General features: G+C 34.3%; 2 protein-coding genes across 2 annotated transcripts in view; one reads left to right on the top strand and one right to left on the bottom strand.

Moving 5' to 3' along the window:
* Window positions 1-5,086: 5,086 nt before the first annotated feature.
* On the top strand, window positions 5,087-12,945 carry LOC126976611 (D-aminoacyl-tRNA deacylase). Its single transcript, XM_050825066.1, has 6 exons — window positions 5,087-5,211; window positions 5,311-5,413; window positions 5,520-5,610; window positions 7,639-7,768; window positions 8,281-8,389; window positions 12,714-12,945. The coding sequence occupies exons 2-6, from the start codon at window positions 5,371-5,373 to the stop codon at window positions 12,872-12,874; spliced, it is 534 nt and encodes a 177-aa protein (XP_050681023.1). The 5' UTR covers window positions 5,087-5,211; window positions 5,311-5,370; the 3' UTR covers window positions 12,875-12,945.
* Window positions 12,946-20,293: 7,348 nt separating this feature from the next.
* The window catches only part of LOC126976660 (microtubule-associated protein Jupiter), an 82,949-nt gene continuing 78,545 nt past the window's right edge, over window positions 20,294-24,697 (bottom strand). Inside the window, exon 4 of the mRNA XM_050825149.1 lies at window positions 20,294-22,058. Coding sequence (XP_050681106.1) covers window positions 21,925-22,058 — 134 coding nt within the window. The 3' untranslated portion in view covers window positions 20,294-21,924. The remainder of the gene's footprint in view (window positions 22,059-24,697) is intronic.

The following is a 24,697-nucleotide window of genomic DNA, read 5'->3' as shown; positions in this document are numbered from 1 at the left end:
TGTTTTTTAGCTGGAATCAAATGCTTCTTCATAAGTTGTGAAATTAGTGGCTACAACATTGGTTATACCAATGTATAAATAAATTATCTTAGGACTTAATCTTCTTATAATATAAAATAGGTAAAAATGTTAATGTGGCTATATACTGATTTACAGTAGACCATAGACTAACAGTATACTAGCGACTAGAGAGAAAAACATATACAAGAGATACAGTTAGATAGAAAAGACAAGTTTGGAATTATTTTGAATAGCCTCTTCATTAAAAGCATGACAACAGGACAAGTTTATAACTTTTGTGTGCATGTGAGAGCTATAATTGCTTAAACTCGCCATATGTCAGTTACTTTGTTTTAGTGTGCATATGGTGATGAAAGTGAGGCTTACAGTTAGCCGCTATTTTTTTGAATGTGCTCACAGTTTGTCTAGACGTATAAATTATTTTAGACGCTTAGTGTTAGATAATTTATACGCCTAATGATCTAGTCTAAAAGGTTATATAACTTAATATATGACAAGGTTTCAAACTTCATAAATATGTTATAATTTAGCTGGTATACCTATAACTTTTAATTCATAATTATTTTAGCAAGGAGCTAATTGAAAGAATTTTCTTAATGTCAATTAGCGAAAAAATGTCTCATTTTCTAGTAAATTAATGTTAAAATGACATCTCTTAAATATTCGTGTAGGTGCCACATTTAACTTTTGCTGCCAACAATATAAAATAAAAGACCACATTACTTTCTGTTCCTACCATGAATGTTACTACACTGTATAACTTGCATTTAGTAAGTACTTACTTACTTAATTACAAATCTATTCTTAATAGTGTTCATTTTATTGTTAGTAATACCGATACACTAAATTTGTAATATTCTTCTTAGATCAATGTTAGCTACCCCGTAGCATGTTTTTGAGCTTTCCAAAGTCATAGACAATCTCTACGATGTAAGTGGCTATTTAAATTCGCAAACAAATAAAGCTTAGATTAAGGATTGGTCTCCGCTGCGCTCCAACTAGATACCGCATTGCCTATGAACAATTGCTTTTTTGTTCCGGCAACTATGAGTTGCCCGTGTGCGTGGCATCTTGACACTCAACGGCATCTTACATTGTTATTTTACATTGAAATTAATAAAATATAAAATACTGATGATATTCTGATCCCAGTGTCTTTCTTATTTCTAGTTGTATTAATTTTACAAAGTTTTTATATTATTAGCAAAGTTTAACAACATATGGCATGTCAACGTCACTGGCTCGAGTACGCACACTTGGGCGTAGTATTAGTTGCCGCACATTGCGGTTACGCCTGCGGTATCTAGTTGGAGCGCAGCTGAGACCAATCCTTAACATAAGAAATTAACTTTAGTATATTTTGAATGTGAATTCTTACCCAACATGTAACTTGAATGTTAGAAATTCTAGGAAATTTAAACAGTAGTATTAATTCAAAATGACTTTAAAATAATGTGTTCATTTAATAATGATTATTCATATATTTTCTCATTTAGCTGTATTTAAATATTGCTTTGTTTATTACAAGGAATTAATTAACTATGAAATATATTCTTCTTATACCGGGTCCACACATAACGAACGACTGCGAACGAATGCAAGTGAAACAGAAAGGAGATTCGTCGTTGGCTTTCGGCGTTTTTCTTTATGTGTAGACAAGGCCTGAATATATTTAAATTTGAAAAACATAATTTGAAGGTAAAACGGTAAGAAGTTCGAATTTTGTTTGAATGCCGTACTTATGTTGTTGGTATATATGTACATTAATATCAAGTATTATTAAAAGCACAACTTACCTGTGTATGACTGTTAATCATTATTGTTATATTAATTAGGATACTACGCTTAATGTTATAATTTTGGCATTCTCGCTTTTCTAATTAAGGTTTAATTAAAAATATAAACTAGTCTGATTGTATAAAATGTGATGTTTTATTTCACACTCCAATATATTTGTTGGGTTCCATAACCAACAAGCAAGCAACTAACAGAACCCTTTTAAGAATCCGTTCGTCCTTCAAATCGTGACAGAATAAAAATGCGAACAAGTGCGGGTCGGACTCGCCCAGGAAGGATTCCGTAGCAGCAAGTAACATAATATAAAAGTTCTTGTAGGTTAGACGTTTTAAATAACCTACTTCTTAGATCTCGTTCAAACCAATTTTCAGTGGAAATTTGCATGGTAATGTACATCATATATTTTTTTTTACTTCTCTTCCTATTTCAAGTTATTGTCAAGTTAAAAAAACCGTGTGTTCTGACTTCTATAATCTGTGCACTGCACTGTTGGTGAAGTTGGTCTCATCTTGCTGTAAAGCTCCGAAATTAAAATTTCTATCAAATGATTCAAGTCTGTAACAAAATTGTTTAATATTAAAGCGAAGTTATAGGTGTAGAAGGGGTTGGTTATTTCAACGCACTTAAAATAGAAAATCTGTATTTTACTATTTCCACTAATAATTATTATAATAAATGACTCAATACAATTTGGTCAGCGTTACCCCTTTACAATTCACAATAATTAATGTTCTCTCGATATTTTTTTTGCGCCCAAACAAAGGGAAGGGCTACCCTCCGGGATAACGATGGGAGGGAGGTGGTGAATGCTCATGCATACCAACGCAGCCTAAGTCTGCCTAAGTTATGTGGGACTCACGTAAAAACCTAGGTGCCTACCCACTAAACACCACCTGAAGTTGGCTTTGGGCAGGTGCCCTCTAAGCCTTCATCGAAAGCTATCTTTTCTTGGGGAGAGAGAGGCGCAAGCGGCACTCCCTATGGAGTATCCGCTGAGACTAATTCTCTCTCGAAAAAAAATCAAATTTCTATATTTGTTAATAAGATATGTACATAATTACTTAAAATCTACTTAATAAAGCAATTTACAATTAAGCCTTATAAACAGTGAAACTAAAATATGGGTATACTGCTTTGAACCAGATATTCCTTAGGTCTATGTGAAGTTAGAAATGAATTTGCATTATATATTAATACAATATTTGAAGTGCTAAATTTTCGCAAAAACTATGATTCCCTCAACCCTAATCAGCTTTTTTTTTGAACTCTCTTTGACCTAAAACAGATGAAAAACGTAGATCTCTAATGACTATGTGAAGTTAGAAATGAATTTGTATTATATATTAATACAATATTTGAAGTGCTAAATTTTCGCAAAAACTATGATTCCCTCAACCCTAATCAGCTTTTTTTTTGAACTCTCTTTGACCTAAAACAGATTAAAAACGTAGATGTGACATAATATCAGATAATAGTAAAATGCCTACTATTCATTGCAGCTGTGAAGCAATTTGTGTTCTCATTTTGCCATGAAGACAAAGTTATTTTGTAGGTGCATTTGCTTTAGCTGATATTGAAAATACTTCTAAATTTGTATTTACTGTAGTTATGTATTACCCAATAAAGATAGTTAATTCTAATCTAATTATGAAACTATGTTAAGTTAGTATTTACTTTGATTTCCGCGAGTGTTACACATTTAAATAAAACACGTTTAAAAGATAAAAACTGGTGTAATTGTAACTGTGTTTTTACATTTTGTGTTTATTTAAATATGTTAGGTTGAAAAGATCGGCCTATCTGCATTAATACTCTCTGAATTGTGCTTTGAAACACGATATTTACTGCTCTGTGTGTGTGTAAATGTCTATTCTAAAGGCACCCTACACACTGCACCATTTTTAATTCAAGATATGTTTAATAAGTTTGAAATTAAATGAGTTCACATTTTTGATAAGTTATTACTTCAATGTAGAATTATTTGAAGTTTTCTTCAAGTTACATTGAAAATAATTCCAAATTTGTAATTGTAGATTATGGGTACCAAAACGGCACCTTTTTCTGCCGTGAAGCAAAAATGTGTAAGCATTATTATGGTTTGGTCTGAATGGCACTGTAGCTGTTGTTATTACTGGGCAAATGAGACTTAACATCTTAATTCAAAAATGTTTTATCGAATAAAGATTATTCTAATAGGCTCCTATTAAGAAATTGTTCTTCATGGATTTTTTTATCAAATATGGATATCTTTGACCATCCTCGTATTAATAATAGGTACGTAGTTATTCCATTCCCGGACCGGGCTTTTTACCTGCCTGCGTATGGAATGGGGCGGTTATTGAGTTTTTCGTAGGAAATTTCTCACTAGCAGCCCATAGTTCAGAAATGTAGAGGCTCGCCCCCTATTACGTGGGAATTAAACATAGTGAAACGTGGGTGGAAAAAATACACCTCTAACCCTTCAGGAATACAGATGTGAAACTGTGTAGTGTTATGTAATTTCTTGTTTTGTTTATTTGTTTCGCAATAACAGGAAGTAAAAAATGAATGAATAAATACATAGACACAAGCCATATTTCATGTAGTGTGCCTACTCCTTAATCATAGATCATTGTTTATGTTTAAGTCCATAGGTAGGTGACTTCATTCTGCTTACAAACAAAGGCCCCGCCTAAAAATGGCAGTCTCTTTAAAAGTTAGGGTTGTCTAAGAAAAGAAATTGAAATATAATATTTTTATTTCGTAGGAAAGTTTTTTTATTTTTTTTTATTTATTTATTAAAACTCAAACATAACCATACTATTGCATATGACCCAAATAACGTACAATTGAAGGGATGTTATGCCCTTTCCGGTTCACGTTATATATGTAGGTATCAGAAAACTTATTTCTACAACCCTATCTACGTGTTGAGGGATAAAACTTTATTATGCTTAAAATCTAATACATTAGGTTTGTGGGGGAAAATCCAGGAAACTGGGAAATCCTGGCTATTTGCTATTGCCTTAATTCTCTCGAACTGAGCGCTCTGGCTTATATAGGGCACGACCGTCACAGTGTAGTGCCCTAGTAACTAACTTACACGAATGAAGTTAACCAAAGAATTGAATACAATTCGCTATTCTAAATTATAGTTATAATTATATACAACAATACTAACACAGTAAGTAGTTATAATTAATTGGGATGTCTAAATCGTATATCGTGAACTTAAAAATGTCAAATAATGTCAAAAATGCAAATGTCTTATGACAGTTCGTGACGTTGGTAGCGCTTGTAAACACATCAAGCTGACATAAGTTATTTTCATAGGTTAATTTCTTGAATGTTTCACTATTTGCAGCACTTGAGACTTGAGAACCAACACAATGAACATAATCTCTCATTAATAAAGTATGTTATTAATTTTTTTATTAATTATTATGTCAATAAGAAAATATGTTATTAAAAATATTATATATATTTTAAAAGTATCATAATATTTTTTTTTAGATTTGATTTATAATTAACAATTTGAAACGGATCAGCAGTACTAATCTACGTTAAAATAAGATGAAGGCACTAATACAGAGAGTTAAGAATGCAAGTGTTTCTGGTAATTAAGTTACTTAATTAATTAATTTAAAATTTAAATATTATACAGTACTTAATCTTAATTCTTATGTAGGCATGTATTTTTTTAAATGTACTTTTTTTTGCAGTTAATGATGAATTAGTGAGCAGTATTGGACAAGGGCTGTGTGTATTGATTGGCATTTCATCAAATGATACCAGAAAAGATATGGAGTATTTGTAAGTAAAAAATAGTAACATTAAAACTTTTTTTAATTGTTGAAGTTCTTCCTTAATTGGAGAAAATATATTAGGTTAAGTATAGTTGTAAAAAAACATGCATGTATTCATTTTGAGAGTAATAGAAGTTTACTGTTGCATGTTGAGTGTTTGTCCGAGATGGTACTCCCAACATCCCAAATCAACTGGAAAATAGTGTTTCGCTTGGATTGTGACAAGTGCAAGTGCAAATTATGGCAAAATAACAATTGCTTTATACCTTATTATTTAGGAAGTTTTGTAGGATCTTCTCTGTTATTGTAAGGCAAACTCATTCCTTGAACAAACTCATCATTAAGTTAACGTGCACTAAGAAAATGTTAATTATAATTATCAATTTTGGTTTATATTTAGTATTAATTAATTTAATTCTTTACTATATTTTGTTGACTTAAATCATTAAATGCTGACAATGACCATTAATTAATTATGATATTAAGTTGTACTGTATGTCTATATTTTATTTCAACCATATTATGTATGTTTATATGCTTTCATAGGTGCTTGCCTTATTCTTGGCATAATTTTAAAACTGAAAAGTGATATCCCTCACTTCTAGGATTAATACACAAAAAAAATTTGAAAAACAAAATTTTATGAATGACGCGGGACTCGAAACCACAACCAAGAAATAGGCACATTTGATGTGAGTTGCGGAAACCATCCATGTGAAGAAGAAGTACATATGCCAGCGCTCGATGGAGCGAAGCATGATGGGGATCTAGAAAAAAGACTGAGTCAGGTTAGCAGACTATGGAAAAGCAACAATGTTTCAGACATAAGCACAAAGTATCAGGAAACTTGGTGGTGTTAATGGTGTTAGTTTTTTGGGCAAAAAAATTATTGATGTAGCTTAGACCTCCATTTTATGACTCTTTATTACAATTTCTTACATCTAGGTTATATAAAAGTCTCCTCTAACCTTTTCCACTCACTTCTATCTTTGGCGACCCGGCTCCTGGTCACTCCTGTGAATTTGGCCAGGTCGTCCTCCCTTGTTTGGCAGAGTCTTCCCCTGTTTCTTATGCCATATCTAGGGTACCATTCTGTGACCTTTTTGTTCCACTTTTCCTTCCCTCTACTTGTATGCCCAGCCCATTTCCATTTCAGTTTCCTGATACTTTGTGCTTATGTCTGAAACATTGTTGCTTTTCCATAGTCTGCTAACCTGACTCAGTCTTTTTTCTAGATCCCCATCATGCTTCGCTCCATCGAGCGCTGGCATATGTACTTCTTCTTCACATGGATGGTTTCCGCAACTCACATCAAATGTGCCTATTTCTTGGTTGTGGTTTCGAGTCCCGCGTCATTCATAAAATTTTGTTTTTCAAATTTTTTTTGTGTATTAATCCTAGAAGTGAGGGATATCACTTTAACAACATAACATATTGTTTAGATTTACAAGAGCGACATCTCAAGTCAATTTCCTAATATGCAAACATTGGCATTGAGTCAAGTCAAGTCAAGAATTTAGTCCCGCATTGTTCATGCAATTTTGTTTTTCAAATTTTATTTGTGTATTAATCCTAGAAGTGAGGTTTATCACTTTAAAAACATAACATATTGTTTATGTTAATTTTCTTCTAGTTCAATTTAGTTAGGGCCCATTTTTGGCTTCTGCACAATCATTACAGGGAGAATGCATGTGTTGAATACTTTAGATTTAATTGTAATGTGCAGTTCTTTATCTTTCCTTATTTCTTTCAGGCTCCAATATATTTTCCACCCATATTTGCTATTCTCCTGTTGATTTCTTTTTCTATATTTTCTGTGGGAGAAATAATTTGCCCTAGATAGATATATTCATCCAGATATTCTATCTCACTGTGTACAACAAAAAAAAAAAAATAATTTGAGTGCCATATAACCAGGTTAATGTATAAAAAAAATTCTTTGCAATATTGCTTTAAATATCCAGTATCTGTTTGTGTGTGCGAGATAATAATAAAATGTCCTAAATTTTATTTATGTCCATAACATCTTTTTCAGGGTTCGCAAACTTTTATCATTGAAAATCTTTAATGACGAAGAGGATAATAAAAGGTGGAAAAGAAATGTTGTAGACTGTGATTATGAACTTCTTTGCGTTAGTCAATTTACATTATATAATACTCTTAAGGTAAGAATCATAGGTATAATATATTTTATTTTATGACAATAAGGGACGATACAAGCAGAACGTTCATCTGATGGTAATTGATATGCCATGCCTATAACAATGTAGTACCCGCTCAGGATTCTTGAGAATCCCAAAAATTCTTATGAGCACCACAATAATGCGCTAGTCTCTTTGAGACATAAGATTTTAAGTCTTGTTTGTAATCCCAGAAAATGTACAAAACAAATGTGTTACCAAATTCAAGAGAATTGTTAAAAAACGTTTAAGTGTGGTAAAGGTTACCTACTGTAACATCAAAATTGACTTTCTCAGATTGGGAATGGAGCGGCCACCCTCAGACTACTTAATAAATTATTTTAACACGAAAATTAAAAAAAAAGAAGCCTCCATTGAGTTTCATGCGGCTGTTTCATTTTACTCAAGTCTGAGGCTTAAATTATCGAATGAGTGGTAATTTATGCTATTCAATAAGTGATGATCATAGTTTTAATTAGAATTAACTTTAATTACAGGGAAACAAACCAGACTTCCATTTAGCAATGGCAGGAGAGCAGTCAAAGGAGTTTTATGAAGAATTTATTCAGATGCTAAGAGATAAATATAAACCAGAGAAAGTCAAAGGTACAAAATAATTTGTAACTTAAACTAGACATCATATACTTAACAATTTGATAGTATTGTAGTGGGAGGCTCCTTTGCACCGGATGTCGGCTAGATTATGGGTACCACAACGGCGCCTATTTCTGCCGTGAAGCAGTAATGTGTAAGCATTACTGTGTTTCGGTCTGAAGGGCGCCGTAGCTAGTGAAATTACTGGGCGAATGAGACTTAACATCTTAGTCTCAAGGTGACGAGCGCAATTGTGGTGCCGCTCAGAATTTTTGAGTTTTTCAAGAATCCTGAGCGGCACTGCATTGTAATGGGCAGGGCGTATCAATTACCATCAGCTAAACGTCCTGCTCGTCCCGTCCCTTATTATCATAAAAATAAAAAATAAGTATTAAACGGTTCGTCTACTCGAACGGTTTGCCTACTCGAACGGTTGGCTCAGTTGGAAAGAGCGCTCGGACGGGACCAGAAAGATCGCGGGTTCGAGTCCCGCATAGTTCATAAATTTTGGTTACAAATTTAATTTGTATCATATACTTGTTATGCCTACCACTCGGTTAAGGCGACACAAACTACCAACGACCTTGAGCGATAGCAGTTCATTTAACGACCGTCTATTTAACAAAGCAAACGCCTGGACCTAATATAGGTAGGTGAACATATCACACGCGCCCTAATAGGTAAATGAAGGTAGTTAGACACTCTGTATGTGCAAGTGTAAGATTTGGCAACGTCGCAATTCGTGCATCATCGTAGCGCCTGGTCATATTTTCGAGCAAAGTTCTTGCGTGGAAAACGTAACATTTTGAAACATATAACAGGCGTTAACAGTTTATATGCAAACAATCCTTGTTATATATTACTAATCCGTGTAAATATACCTACACAAAATAGTATACGCCTTAAGAATAACTCTTCTGAGTTTCGTACTAAACAAATGCGTCATGCCGAGAAAAAGCTTGTTTAACTGTAAAGTAAAATTGTATTTCAAAATAGCTTTGGTGTGTTAAATATAACCAACTATAATCATTGGCTACTTAAAAAATAGACTTGAGGGTATGTGTAACATGATTAAGTAGTGTTCATAGTTCCAGATGCTATAGTTTCACCATAAAACTTGTCTTAAACAACTTGTTTGTGTGTCTACTTACCCTTAAGTCGAGTTATTAAGTATTTTGTGGGGTGATGTATATGCTTTTATCTACACCGATGCTTTAAATCCTCTATTAAAGATTCTGAAACAGTTAGCTTATTGCTAACATTAAAACACCCAATGTTCTAATAACCATTACATCATCCAAACAAGTGTTGTAATGTTGTACTGAATTTCATAACAACACTCCTATTTTCTTTTTCCAATCCCTTCATGCTCAAAGAGTTTGAACAGACAGCCACATTCTTATTGCACGATGCGTGGTATCTGTATGAATTTCAAAAAAAGAACATTTTCGTTTACGTGCGTTCCACACTACCAGAACGTCGCGCGCTGTAAAAAAAATAGGTTATTAGGTATTATATATTAGGAATCCCAGCCATTATTCTTCGATATTTTTATTGTTTTGTTTACAAAAAATGAGCGATTCATTTTAAACGCTGCAAAAGAACATAATATTCAAGTGAATTTTAATTATTACACTATACAAACTGTAAATTACTACTAAAATATATAATTATTTCATTAATATTTAGTTTATTTGTATATAATCAGTAATGGATGATATTAGGTTACTACTAGGACTAACTGTTTCAGAATCTTTTAGAAGATTCATATTATGGGTGTAGATAAAGTCTTGTATGCAACTGCTGATAATTAGGTATTAAAACACTACGTCGTCAGAACCGCTCGAGCGTTGACAGTGTAAACACTGTCATTGGATACAAGGCGTTTGTTTCTTCTGACGAATCCGTCAGAACTCGTCAGAACTCGCATCCATAGTAACTCTAGCCTATTTATTTATGCAACTGTTGTGTAATAAGGGGTATTAAAACACGAGGCGAAGCCGAGTGTGATAATAGTATCACATGAGTGGGTACGGTAATGTTTAAAAATTACTGTGTTTTGGTCTGAAGGGCGCCGTACTTAGTGAAATTACTGAGATGATACCTAACATTTTATGTCTCAAGGTGACGAGCGCAATTGTAGTGCCGCTCGGAATTTTTGGGTTTTTCAAGAATACTGAGCGGTACTGCATTGTAATGGGCATGGCGTATCAATTACCATCAGCTAAACGTCCTGCGCGTCTCGTCTCTTATTTTCATTAAAAAAAAATTGAACGCTTGAACATACATTTCCTAAGTAGCTGATATCATTTTATTATACACTGACAGTCCACCAATTTTCATAAAATCTTTTTCGTGCAAATATAGACCTGAGTCTTTTTATGATTATAATATAATTATCAGCAAGGTTGGTCATAAATCAATACTATCTACGCTCCTCAATAAGGCTACTGGCAACCCAAGCGCTGGCAGCTATTTCGGTCAACGGATCAGCCTAGCTATCCAACATGGAAATGCAGCCAGTATTCTTGGTTCACTTCCTTGCATAAGCATGTTTTTGTAATAAATGTATGTATAATTGTAAAACGTGTGAATTTAGTTAGTTTAGGCAACACTGAAAAACAGCTTATGTAGAAAGTTGCCAATATTATTATTGTTTTTCGAAGTAATCTCCGTTCCTCTCTACACATCGTCGCATTCGATGGAAACACTGAGAAAAGCAGTGGGCCCATTCTTCCTTACGGTTTTCGTACGCTTTTACTGCATCTTCAGGGCTTGTAAAGCGAATACCTCGAAAATTATCTTTAGGTCTTAGGAATAAATAAAAGTCGCAGGGCGCCAGGTCAGGACTGTATGGCGGATGACTCATTATCTCGACACCTGCCATAGTCAAATATTCAACAGTCCGTTTTGCGGAGTACGCTGAAACATTGACCTGCTTCGAGGGCGCTGCTGTCGAATTTTTCCAAGACAACAGGCAAACAGCGATTGACATACCAGTCTGCATTAACTGTCCTTTCATCTTCTAGTACGACTGACGATCATCTTTTTTCCTTGACTTCTTCCTTCCTTTACCTCGAAAGGAAACACCCACTGAGCTGATTGTCTTTTGGTTTCGGGTTCGTAGCAATATATCCAACATTCATCACCTGTGACGATGTCAAATACACCATTTCAGTCACCGCCGTTGAGCTTATCTAACACTTGGCGCCACCAGTCCATGCGAAGGTGTTTCTGGTCGTCGGTTAAAGTATGGGGAAGCAATCTGGTACAAAGCTTTCTGACGCCTAAATGTTCGTGAAATATCTTTTGAACTTGACTCATACCAATGCCTAGGCTTGCCCGTATCTGCTGATAGGTCACTCTCTTATCTTCCTCTATCATGTGTCGCACAGCACTGATGTTATCTTCAGTAGTCGCTGTTAAAGGACGTCACTCACGCGGATCATCATTGAGATTGCTACGTCCACGCTTCGTCGTTAAACCAATTGTAAATAGTGGCACGAGATGGCTGCACGAGCTTGTCGACTGCTCTGGCGCAGTCAACGGCTGGAGCAGTCGGTGTATGCCTCGCGATCGCTCACGAGCGGTCGACGGCACGATGGAATTTCGTCATGCAGTTGACGGCTTGAAGCGGTCGCGTGTGTATGGCAGCGAATGAATGATTATAGTTCACCGCGCGGTCGTGGTGTCAAGCAATCGGTCTCAACTGCTTGAAGCAGTCCGTGTACGGCAGCTCTAAAATTCTGTACTCAGGTCCGAGCTGGTCGCGCCGCCTAATTCGTAGCGCGACCAAACGGACTTTACGTAATATTATACATTTTGTTAGTAGCGGCGACTGGTTTCGCCGCAATAGTGTCTCTGTGAAATATAGCCCTTAGTTATACTCTCGCGGGAATCTATTCTTTTTATCTATTTTATCTACATCCATGCTTTAAATCCTCTACTAAAGATTCTAAAACAGCTTATTGCCAACATTAAAACACCCAATATCCTAATAACGATTATATCATCCAAACGAGTGTTGTACGGAAATTCAGTACAACATTATATCATCCGTTTTCATAATAACACTCCTTTGGATGATATTATGGTTAGTAGGACTGGTATTTTTTTAAAGTTAGCATTTTGTTTCAGAATCTTTTATAGAGGATTCATGTTATGGGTGTAGATAAAGTCTTGTATACAATTATTGTTAACAATTAGGTATTAAAACGCTCATGCGATACTATTATCACCCACATTCGTGTTTAAAAACCCCTTATTACACAAAAGTTGCATAAATAACTGTTATGTCTCTTAAATTTTGTTAAAAAAAATATTTTTTCTATATCAGATGGCGTGTTCGGTGCTTACATGCAAGTGACCCTACAGAATGATGGGCCAGTTACATTGGAAATTGAATCTCCAGTTATCAAAGAAAAAGTGGCTAAAAACTCAAACAAAGGCAGTACTAAGGATGATTATGTTGGTCTAAATGCAGATACAACAAGATAGAACTAATAATAATTAAAAAAATCTAGATTATATTACTATTGTTATTTATTATTAAAATGTCTGTTATTGTATTTGTTTTCTTTGTAGTTATACTTTGTTTGCGCGCGTGCATGGTTAAGATGTGAATATTATTGTGATATTTTTTTTTTGTATTGACACACTCTTACACAAATTATCTTGTCCCAAACTAGGCATAGCCTGTACTATGGGTACAAGACAACGATATATTTAATACAATATACTTACTTAAACATACATAAATACATATAAACATCCACGACTCGGAAACAAACATCCATATTCATCATACAAATGATTGCACCTACCGGGATTCGAACCCGGGACCTCTAGCTTAGTAGTCAGGGTCACTAACCATTCGGCTATATCGGTCGTCGAATATCAGTTATGGCTAAAATAATATGCCGTAAATGGTACTCCTGGACGCGATGTTCTGCATCTGGGGGACCCCGCTAGTCCTTTAGGAACTCCCGGTGGTAATGTGCGTCCGACTTCCTTGGAGGTGCGTAGAAAAAGAGTTTTTGCGATGCGTTACACTGAGAACTTCTTAATTATATATTTGACCAGTGATTAAGTCTTCTGAAGGACTTGATTAAATATAATATGATTATATATGCGTATGTGACGATTTGCATGAGAACTATAATGCTCAGTGACAATTTTTTGTTATGTTAGTGGTGAAATAGACAACTGTCATTATGTTAACGTCACAGATGACAATGCGCCGGTTGTCTATGGTAACTCTTTGTCTACAGGAATCGTCGACCATAAATTAGCCACAACCAAATAACATTTAAAATAATCAATGACGTTCTATACATATAGACAATGCACCTCGTACAAAATCAAAGCCGAAATATGGCAAATGCCACAAATGACACCATAATAACCTTCGACTGCTATGTCTATACATTTCTGCGTTTTCTCCAGTTGTTTAAAATATTATTGGTCAATAGGCAGCAATGTAAACACTATTTCAGTTTCAGCTGCGCATTTTGAATTTAGAATCCTATTTGAATCAGTGGAGTAGCAGTTAGGTTTTTTTATTTTTAAATACAGACGAATAAGTGAGTTGCTATAAGTTTTACGTTCGTCAGTCTGTCCCATTTTCCGATCAAGATCTGTTCAGTCGGAGGTTTTTTACGTTTTTAATCAAAAATAACACTCATATTATAATGAGGGAAGTTTGTATATTTATTTATAGGCTTGTGTTTATATTTGTTACTTCTTTACGTTCTAAAGGTATTTGGATTTAATAAATAAAAACTATTACTCAAATTTAATATTTTTATTTACATAAAATAATTAGTTCAACTGGTTCCTAGAATTAAATTAAATTTGTCTTTTACACTTGGATATCTTTTCCAGGGTTTTTGGTATATTATGTAGTGTAAGCGGACATCAACATTTGTTTGTATGACAGCTTTTGTCAAATTTAAATGTAGTTAAATCCATAAAACTTAAATCCTTTAGTGGTGATATATAAATATCCTTTTTTAGTTTGTAAATTTCTTCACATCTCTCTCTTGCTACCAACTGGCGCCAATTTTCTTTCATTATCTCGTGTACGGTAAAGCTGAAAAATATTAGCTTTTTCATATTTGCGATGTAAATAAGTATCAATTATCACTAGGTAACGATACTTCCGTGATAACGTGTAAATCGCACTAGTATGTAAGCGTTCACGTTCTTGTAGGCCGTTCAGATTACACGAAACACAGTATTGCTAATCATTGTTCATTAGGCCTTTAAAAAATTTTTAACAAAAAACAACCAACTTCAAAAACACTATTCCAAACCAATAGATATAATATACACTAAAAAGTATAAAAATAATTGCGTATTTTTATACAATCTAATTCTAGTAACATAGAACATGGAAGAACACACAGTTGACACACGACTAAGAAAAGTGTTCTTACATTCCCCCTTATTCTTCTTCTTCGTGGTTTATTGGCTCTGCGCGTTAAGCGTTTGAGCCATTGTCAAGTTTTCCTTTATTTCTTTTTAAAACGGAGGAAACTTATTTACTTAGAAAAAAATAGAAAATAACTAACGAAATTTTTGATAGGATCAGGAAAGGATAGAAAATAATATATAATGGAATACTTATTACTTATACTACTTATTTACAGTTTAATATCATTTAATAGGATAAATGAGGAAAGAAGTTTATATACACAAGGTTTATCAGAGGATAAGAGGATGTCAACAGAAGTAGGAAGTGGGATATGACACTGAATAAGACCCGGGTATAACGATTCCCGGTTATATTTTGGGCATGATAAAAATATATGGTTCAAGTCACCCAACTCACCACATTCACACAGATTATACACACACTATTCACAATTCCAAATTTCGCCAGTTGAACAGATTCCTGAAGGGAATATTTTTAATGTACACATATCATGGGCATTGTTATAATAATCTGCCATATCTCCGCATGAAATAGCTTCGTTGGCAAGCTGGTCAGATCGTTCGTTTCCAAAAATGCCAGAGTGAGCTGGTACCCAGGGAAACACCACTTTATAGCCTTTTTCATTACATGTCACTAGCAGGTTTCGAATTTTTAAAATACATAAAAAACATGGTTAATTGGGGCAGACTACCCCCTTATTTATAATGGTCCGCTAAATTTGAACAGCCGCTAAGGAGTGTTATTTCTCATTCTGACTTAGATCAATAGAAGAAGACAGAGTGAGAATTAGCAATGCTTTAAGTTAGCAGACTATTATGAATAAGGGGGTTAGTCTTTAAGCACACTTTTGCCGTTCCACTGTCAGACTGCGAATGATATGTCCATATGTATAGAATATCATTGAAAATAATAGTTGCGGCGCATCAATATTTCTTTTGGCACGTTAGGGAAAAAATATCTGAGTGTTATTATACGCTGCGCGCGCACACCGTCACGCAAATTCGACACCCTGACGTTATAGCTGGTCAACTAGACCATTTGTATCATACTTCAGCTACCAGCCTCTTGTAACTCATATGTCTACTGAACCAAAACCAATGGACGAGAATTAAATAAGTTTCAATTTACATTTTTTAATTTAATTTCAAAAAAATAATTTAATGTTATTTAATTACACAGCAAGCGTCGCAAATATGTCGGTCTCAGTGAGTCATACATCTTTGTGCCGTTTGGTGTCGAGACACTTGGCCCGTGGGGCCCAGAGGCGCGGAGAATGTTCAAAATACTATTTTCGCGTCTCAATAAGGCTACTGGAAACCCAAGTGCTGGCAGCTATTTCGGTCAACGGATCTTGCATTACCGCCTTGCTATCCAACGCGGTAATGCTGCCAGTATTCTTGGTACGCTTCCACGTAATGATAGTTTTAATTTTATGTAGTCGTAGTATTGTAAATATAGTTAAAAGATTTGTTCACTTAATAAAATGTGTATAAATTTCACGTAGATACTATATGTAACAAAATTATGCGGTACAGTAATATTTTCAGTGGTTGTATTTCATACCTTCATTATTACAATATTTTCTCTACAAACGTAAAATTAAAAATAGCACGAGGAATAATTTTTTTAAGCATTTTTCTTTTTTACGCCAAAGAAAAAAAAAAGTATTGTGTGGTGTTATGAAACCACGGTAAACAGTATCAATCGTAATTTTATACTTGGAAAAGTGGACTGATAATTGGAAATAATAAAAGTAGACTATGTCTCCAACTAAATGAGTAGTCATAGTAATAGTCTATACACTACACGGTCAGCTGCTGCTAACTATAGGCGCCGCTCGACCGTCACGCGACATGCAATACACAGACGAAAAAGTTTGAGACGATGTAATAAAAGTTTCACTCAGTTTTTTTAAGAACTCTTTTTTTCTAAAAAGCCAGTGATTCTAAACATGTGTTGTCTAACCTAAAACTTAGTCAAAGGCATTAAGAATGGCAGGTAAAATAACTCGATAATTTCACTTTAATACAATGTTATTGTATACCTACATAAATTAGTTAAAACAATTATTAAAGTTGTTAAGCCTAGCCTGGTTGTAAGCTTACCAAAAGATAGTACTAAAACAGAATTAACAATATTCATTGATAATATGTGATTTTATTACGAAATATTTAACGCCTCAAGTATGTCAGTAAATCATGTTAATCATGAAATGTTATTTATACCCTGGGAAAGTACAGGAAAAAACATAGGGTACTTTTATTAAAAAAAAATGAGTTCTCGAGGATGCGCGATACCAATTTAATAAGGACGACGCCGCGGGCAGAAACTAGGCGTAACATTTAATCTATCTATTGGGCAATCACTTGTTATTATTACACACCAATTTTCATCAAAATTATTCAAGATGTTTCTGAGTAATAGAAGAACATACCGACAGACAAAAATGTTAAAAAACGTAGATTTGGCGTCAGTCGTAAAACGAATATTTGTATAGTAGTTCGATAATAATTGGAGAGGTTTGTACTGTATATTAATTAAATATCAGTACATATTATTAAACAAAGTCCTCCGCTGCGTCTGTCTGTTCGCGATAAACTCAAAAACTATAGCACCGATTGTCATGCGTCGGAAAAAAATTATAGTCTGGGAGAATTCAACGAAAACGCTTTGAGATATAATAAAATAAAGTATGGTGGATATGTGTAATATGTTTTAGTTCCACAAAAAAATATCCGGTGACATATATGTCTATCTCTAAAGGATAACATACTATATCCATTTTAATACTTTAAAAATAAGCAATCATATAGCGGTAATGTAAAAGCTGTTTACACAAAGATGATTTTAATCCTTATTAGTGTATTAGTACATATTATAAAATTGTTAGACTACTACTTTAGACTACATTATTCCCGAATACTAGGTAGCTAGGTAAATTTTTTTTTTTATATTGACAGATCAACGTCTGGCGGGTCAGCTAGTACATAATAATATAAGAGAGAAAACAAATATTTAACTAATGTAAGTTACTTCGTGAATATAAACAACAAACAGTTGGTCGAGTGAAAACCTTGCTATTCCGGCGTAGACTAATTGAATATCCTCGCTCCTGGTTGGTTAAAACGGCAATCCATAGATGGCGCTAGTGGCCTCAAACCAGAAACAAAGTCAATATTCTGGTACGCCAACACTAATGTCACTGCTAAAAACTTAAAATGGCGCTGGAGACGGCACACTCTTCAGGGTACACATGGAGTAAATACATCACAGACTGGTATCCCACCTTAAAAGATAACGGGGAAGACATACAGGAGATGGTCTGACGAACTTAACGATATGTTCTAGGTCAGCTAGATAGAAAAGAGTGGAAGAAGTTGGACCAGGCCTTTGTTAACAGACATACGAATACTGATAGATATTTAGTATAATATATTACAGAGATAGTATAATATGTTAATCATTTGGGCTATATCGGTGAATTTGGTGAATAAATGCTTATGATATTATTATTATTGCTGTGTGAGGCAAGAATTATCTCGCAAAATACACGGTTGTAGAATGGCAGACGTCAACATGATGCTGGTTGAATGTCGAAACATAATGTCCGGTGGGGGAATTAGCTAGTATTAACCCGAATAACTCTATGCACTAACTGTGATTTATTCCGTAGAAGATACAGAGAGAACCCTCATATCTACACAGTGGCAAAGAATCTCTTCGTTGTATGCACTCAAATGGAAGAAACTTGTAGTGGGGAGCGCCCGCTCAGTGTTGAGAACAGTACTACTCCATGTGATGTCGAATTTGTTCCTTATATAGTTGCGAGCGGTCGCTTAAAGTACTATCACGCCTTTCTGAGTACACCAAGCTTTTTAGAGGCCAGTTTAACCTACTCTTCCAAGTGACCACAGAACTGAAGGTCGCTCGATATATCACTTTAAGTATGCCGATGCAAGTTGTGGCAGTTATTTTGAGCATGATTACGTATTGTAGGTATGTCAACAGTCGCACTCAATCATATTAACATTAACCGCACGTAATAAAGCCCGGTTATTCTCAATTTCCTCTATACACTCTTCTGCAAGTGTTATAACTTTGACAAGTTGAAAGACACAAATTTATCGTACGCCATATGATATACATAAATGTCGAGATAGCTCACGGTCGATTGACCCACAGAATTTAGGGTATGTTCCGATATGCTCTGCGACCACTGTACAGTATGACGTCAATTTAGTATACTGTGAAGCCGTTCCTTTATAGCCAGTTATACTGGTTACTATTTAAAACGGAACGCAATCCCGTATACTGTCAGCCGCATTTTTTGACGCAGCATTCTAATGAGTGTATTAAAGTTTTCTAGTTCATTAAATAAAACTGTTGTTGGAGTACTGTCAAATTAAAAATATTTGGGATTGAACGATAGGTATTGTTTATAAAACATAAGGCACTCGAGTGGTTTTGACTGATCACGTGATCAAAGTACTGCGAGTACCTTTCCTCGAAATCGCCAGAGCTCACAGTAGAATATGGCGGCGATTTATGACGTCATATATTTTCCTAGGGTACTGCGGCAGTATACTGGCAGTCCATAACGGAACGAATTTTTCTACAGTGATAGCACTGTGCAGTGCTCGCAGTGCATATCGGAACATACCCTTAGTTTCATAAAAACCAATAAGTAACACAAGCATTCAGTGTTTAAGCTTAATTCCAACTTCGCATGCCACAAATTAGAATATCATCCCCACCATCTGGATGTGTATTTTCAAGGAACTTTCTTATAAAGCTGTGGAATGAGCTTCTTTCTGCGGTATTTAATATTGTACTTACTATTTTAAACTTATGTCAAATCACTGTACGTTTCATACTATACTAAATTTCAATTAAATTAAAATGATTACTTAGAGAGTACCGCCTCTTATTACTTAGTATTTACATCCTCTTTGTCGTACATACGCTTTTTATAGAATAGGAGGACAAACGAGCGTACGGGTCACCTGTTGTTAAGTGATCACCGCCGCCCACAATCTCTTGCAATACCAGAGGAATCACAGGAGCGTTGCCGGCCTTAAAGGAAGGTACGTCGATAGTATAAGGTCTTGTTTAAAAGCGCGAATTCTTTTAAATGCCAGCAACGCTCTTGAGTTTCAAGAAAAAATGGCTGATGGTAATCACTTACGACCTGGTAAGATTAACTGCCGTAAAGCACAACACAGTAATGTGTAAGCATTACTGTGTTTCGGTCTGAATGGCGCCGTAGCTAGTGAAATTACTGGGCAAATGAGACTTTACATCTTATGTCTCAAGATGACGAGCGCAGTTGTAGTGCTGCTCAGAATTTTTGGATATTTCAAGAATCCTGAGCGGCACTACATTGTAATGGACAGGGCGTATCAATTACCATCAGCTGAAGGTCCTGCTCATCTCGTAAGAAATCAAATACATATATGCCGACGGAAGAAAAGAAAACACAATTATTATTATAAGAAACTTTATTTGAAGTAATGGTTATTATCTATTAACAAGTTAACATTAGGCCAATGCGTCAGCAAAGTTAATTATTACATTATTGATATGCTATTCTAAACTACGTAAATATTTGATGAAAATTTATTCAAAAAGGGGATATTTACTCATCAACCATAAAACGTTGGAAACATCTGATTCAGAAAACCTTTGACACACACGTCAAAATCCATCAATTACACTCAAGATTCTAAAACAGTGATCAGTCCTGTTAACAGATAATCGACCACAATCCAAACAATAATACTAAATGTGTAGAAAATAAACTAAAAACGAATAAACAGACAAAATAAATGCAATATCAATAAAATCCTCTAATATGATAATGAAAATCCAACAAACGACATTAATAGTTACTGCGTTGGTAAATAATTTACGATAATTTAAAAATATTAACTAAAGTGCCGTATGATTATTATTTCTATACTGTGGAATATAGATAATATAATCACTATCGATTCCTGTCCATATACATTAAACATATAGTTTAATTCATAATTAGTTGTCCAAACAAAGAAAATATGTCAGTAAAGTGTGAGTGTGGCTTTACTTAGCATGTTCTAAATTGAATTTAAAAACGTTTTTTTCTTAGCTCCTTCACATGTGATACTTATACGCGCAGAAGTATGCTATATTTAATATACATATTTAATTTTATTAAAAAAAGTTTCAATACAATGAATTGAAAAATTATATTACAAATATTTCATTTTAGTCTATTGAAATAAACGATTTACCATGCCTGCAATCTCACTGCATACCTAAATATTTCTGGCTTGCACCTAATTATGAATCAGAGACTATATTGACATAAGTCTCGAACGTATCAACGATTCTTAGAGAATTCCCGATCAACTCCAACCAAGGCACTACGTATTCGTTTTGGTATATTGCTGATGTATCCCAACTCCTAATACAATATCAATTGCTTTCTGATGCTTATGTTTCACATTATCAATTTCTTAAGATAGAATATATTATATCGAATTCATAGAAACACGTCCGAACAAAGTCATCTTGTATTCCTCTGAATCCCCTACGCCGTGCAAGCTATAACTATCCGAAAAGTAATTACTATTACAAAAATATCTATCAACTAATGTTACTGGGATAGGCTAAGGATTTTGTGAACAACATATACCTTCATTTAAAAAATTTGGACGTGTTTAAGTCGGTGCTAGTTACCTACTCAAATCCAAAGTATTAGATAATTAAAAGTATTTGACAAATTTTAGTGTATTAAATGCATACTTGTTTGCACTTACGAGTTAAATAATTGTTACTTATACTTTACAGTTTATTGATAATAGATTGGCGTGGCGATGTAAATTGGCTTATATTATGTAAGTTATTGAAACCATAGAGTCAAATGAAATAAAAAGTATGAACTGGGACAAAATATATGATATAGATAATGTCTAAACATTGATACAACCTGTCAGTTATCTCGGTATAAAGCGCCAATCTATTATCAATAATTAATTTTGGAAATCGTAATTTTTTCAACAACATGGTCAAATATTCGGAAAGAGGATGTCGTTTGGCCGAGTATACGCCGATTTTTTTATGTTTTTTGTGTCTACCAGAGTCCCGACGAATATCCACCGGGGGGTACGCGGTTATGAAGAATGCTGTTATTTCCATTGATTGACGTCACAGTGTTGATTTGACCGTTGAGAGATTTGTAGCCGTCGCCGGTGATCGGGTTGCCCTCTGAAAGCAAAGTCATTATAAAAATTGACATTGACAGGTGAAAAATATCACGAATGTTATAAAGTGCGAACGGGTGACGTTGTACAGACGTTTTTAGATTTAAAATGAGAAAGAAAATATCATGGATCTTATTCACGCTATATTTCCATTTTTTTTAATGTCCACTACTAGTTGGATGAAGTATCTATAGTCTATCAATACATTTCTTTACCTTTTGAAGCTAAATTATTATACAAATTGACATTGACAGGTGAAAAATGTCACGAATGTTACAAAGTGAGAAAGGGTGACGTTGTAAAAAAGTTTGTAGATGTAAAATGAGAAAGAAAATATGAATCTTACTCACGCTATATTTATTTAATGCCGACTACTAGTTGACGGAGGTATCTATTGCTTAATACATTTATTTACCTTCAGATTCCAAATCATTATAAAAAGTGACATTGACAAGTGACAAATATCACGTTTGCTACAAAGTGAGAACGGCTGACGTTGGAAAGACGTTTGTAGAAGTAAATTAGGTAAGGAGAAACAAAATATGAATCTTCATCACGCTTCGTTATCAAATATATTTTTACAGCCGACTACTAGTTTAATTATCTATAGCCTATTAATACATTTCTTTATCCTCACATACGAAATTATTATAAAAATTGACATTGACAACTGAAAAATACCATGAATTTTACAAAGTGAGAACGAGTGATGTTGTAAAGACGTTTGTCACGTTGTGATGTTGTAGACGATTAAAAAGTGTGAACATTAAAAGGACACTTAAAAACAAAAGATAATTTTACCTTAGTACTCCGAAATGATATACCTAATTATAATCTAACATTCATAGAAGTATACACACATAACTACTTTTCAAAAATAGAAGAAGTACTTAATATCGCTAAATAGATCTGAAGAAGTGAAAGATTAAAAACCAAAGATAAATTTACTTTAGAGCAACATTGAATCAAGTTTGTTCTCGGAAATGATATGCCTAATTATAATCTAACATTGATATAATAATACACACAACTATTTTTCAAAAAATAGAAGAACTGCTTATATCTCTAAATAGATCTGAAGAAGTGAAAGATACTAGGTAAGATGAAGTTTAAAACTATTTAAAAATATTTAAGCTAAATAGTCCATAAATCATGCAAAAATAGGTACCTAAGTAAAGTCTATCTAAGGATGATACCGCACTTACACAACACATAAGTACATACATGAATGAAAATATAACATAAATGAACAAAGACTAGAAATGGAAGTACTACCAGCTATTGTAAGTTAATCTACAATATCCTTCTCATAAGAATGGATAAGAATATCCGTGCATACAAATATACTATACACCCAAGTGCTAAAGGTATTTAACAGATAGAATAAATCTCCTTGTCCAAATGTTTTAAGTTTTTTTAGTGTTAATTGCGCCAATATTCCGGAGACTATCTAGCAGTCTCGTGCCAGAGTTTGGCGAGTGCCTCGTGTAGAGGCGAAACACGTGTCGAATTGTTTAAAGACAAATATTGGCGGGATTAACACTTAATAAAACTTAAAACATTTGGATAATTATGTGATTTCCGCAAAGTATTTAAATATTTAAACGCATGTGTCAGGAATAGCTACATCGTTAGCTAATATAGAACGCTATCCTAGATTCATATATAAAGATTTATTTGACTTAAATATTTAATTATTCATTCAATAGATATTCTATTTAAACCCTATTTATCAGGTGTATTAAAATTGACGCACCTATTAGCAGTTGGTAAGTATAGTAATTTCAAAAACTCTGTGCCCGCGGTGACGTGGCAGCACTAGGGACGAACGTGTGGAGTCACTTATTGATTATCGATACGGGCACACTTTTCCTATTGCAATTACGTCTGTCCTAAGACACCACAGGCAACGAGTGTTTGACAATTTTATAGTCACTACACAAAATACAGACCTACAATTAAAAACAACGACAAAGCTACTAATACAATATATAAACGCCGAAAATTACATAAACTACACTCGGGCAATGGAGCAAGATTGGTTTAAGTAAAAAATTCACTCATAAAGCCGATTACTCATAAAATAGATACAGAATAATGACCCAAAATAGACATGGCGAAGGTTCGTGAAAAAACATTTCTCAGCCAAATCTTGCTCGTTCAATTTAAGCCCGTTGGAAAAGCAAAAATAGCTTGGGTGCTTAATTTATGAACTTGAAGGTTAGCAAAATAATAGTTAATTCAAGAGTGCAGAAAATAAACGAACGTGTATGTTTTTACAAGTGCTCCTTCAGTCATAATTAAACACCCACCGATTTCTCTTTGCCGTACGTAATCTATATAGTACGTCTTAATCCGGAAGTCTTCGGCATGCCGGTCTCTGTCAAAAAGGTATCCTGGAACGTGTTTGTGGAATATCGGAGGGAAACCAGTCAGTGTACTTGGACCAGGAGCGCACGAGGTCTGAAGCGGTGTAAAATCAGGTATAGGACCATCTCTTTCATATTTGAAAAGTGTCGGCGAAGGATCTGTATTGGCGATGATAAAAGGATCTATGGGTCCGTCCAATGATGGGATTGGATTATATTTATAGTCTGGTTTAGGTCTTTCGCCCAAAGCTGACGTCATGCCAACAAACGCATA

The sequence above is a fragment of the Leptidea sinapis genome, chromosome 2 (assembly GCF_905404315.1).
Source record: "Leptidea sinapis chromosome 2, ilLepSina1.1, whole genome shotgun sequence".
Lineage (NCBI taxonomy): Eukaryota > Metazoa > Arthropoda > Insecta > Lepidoptera > Pieridae > Leptidea > Leptidea sinapis.
This window is presented reverse-complemented; position numbering and strand designations above follow the sequence as displayed.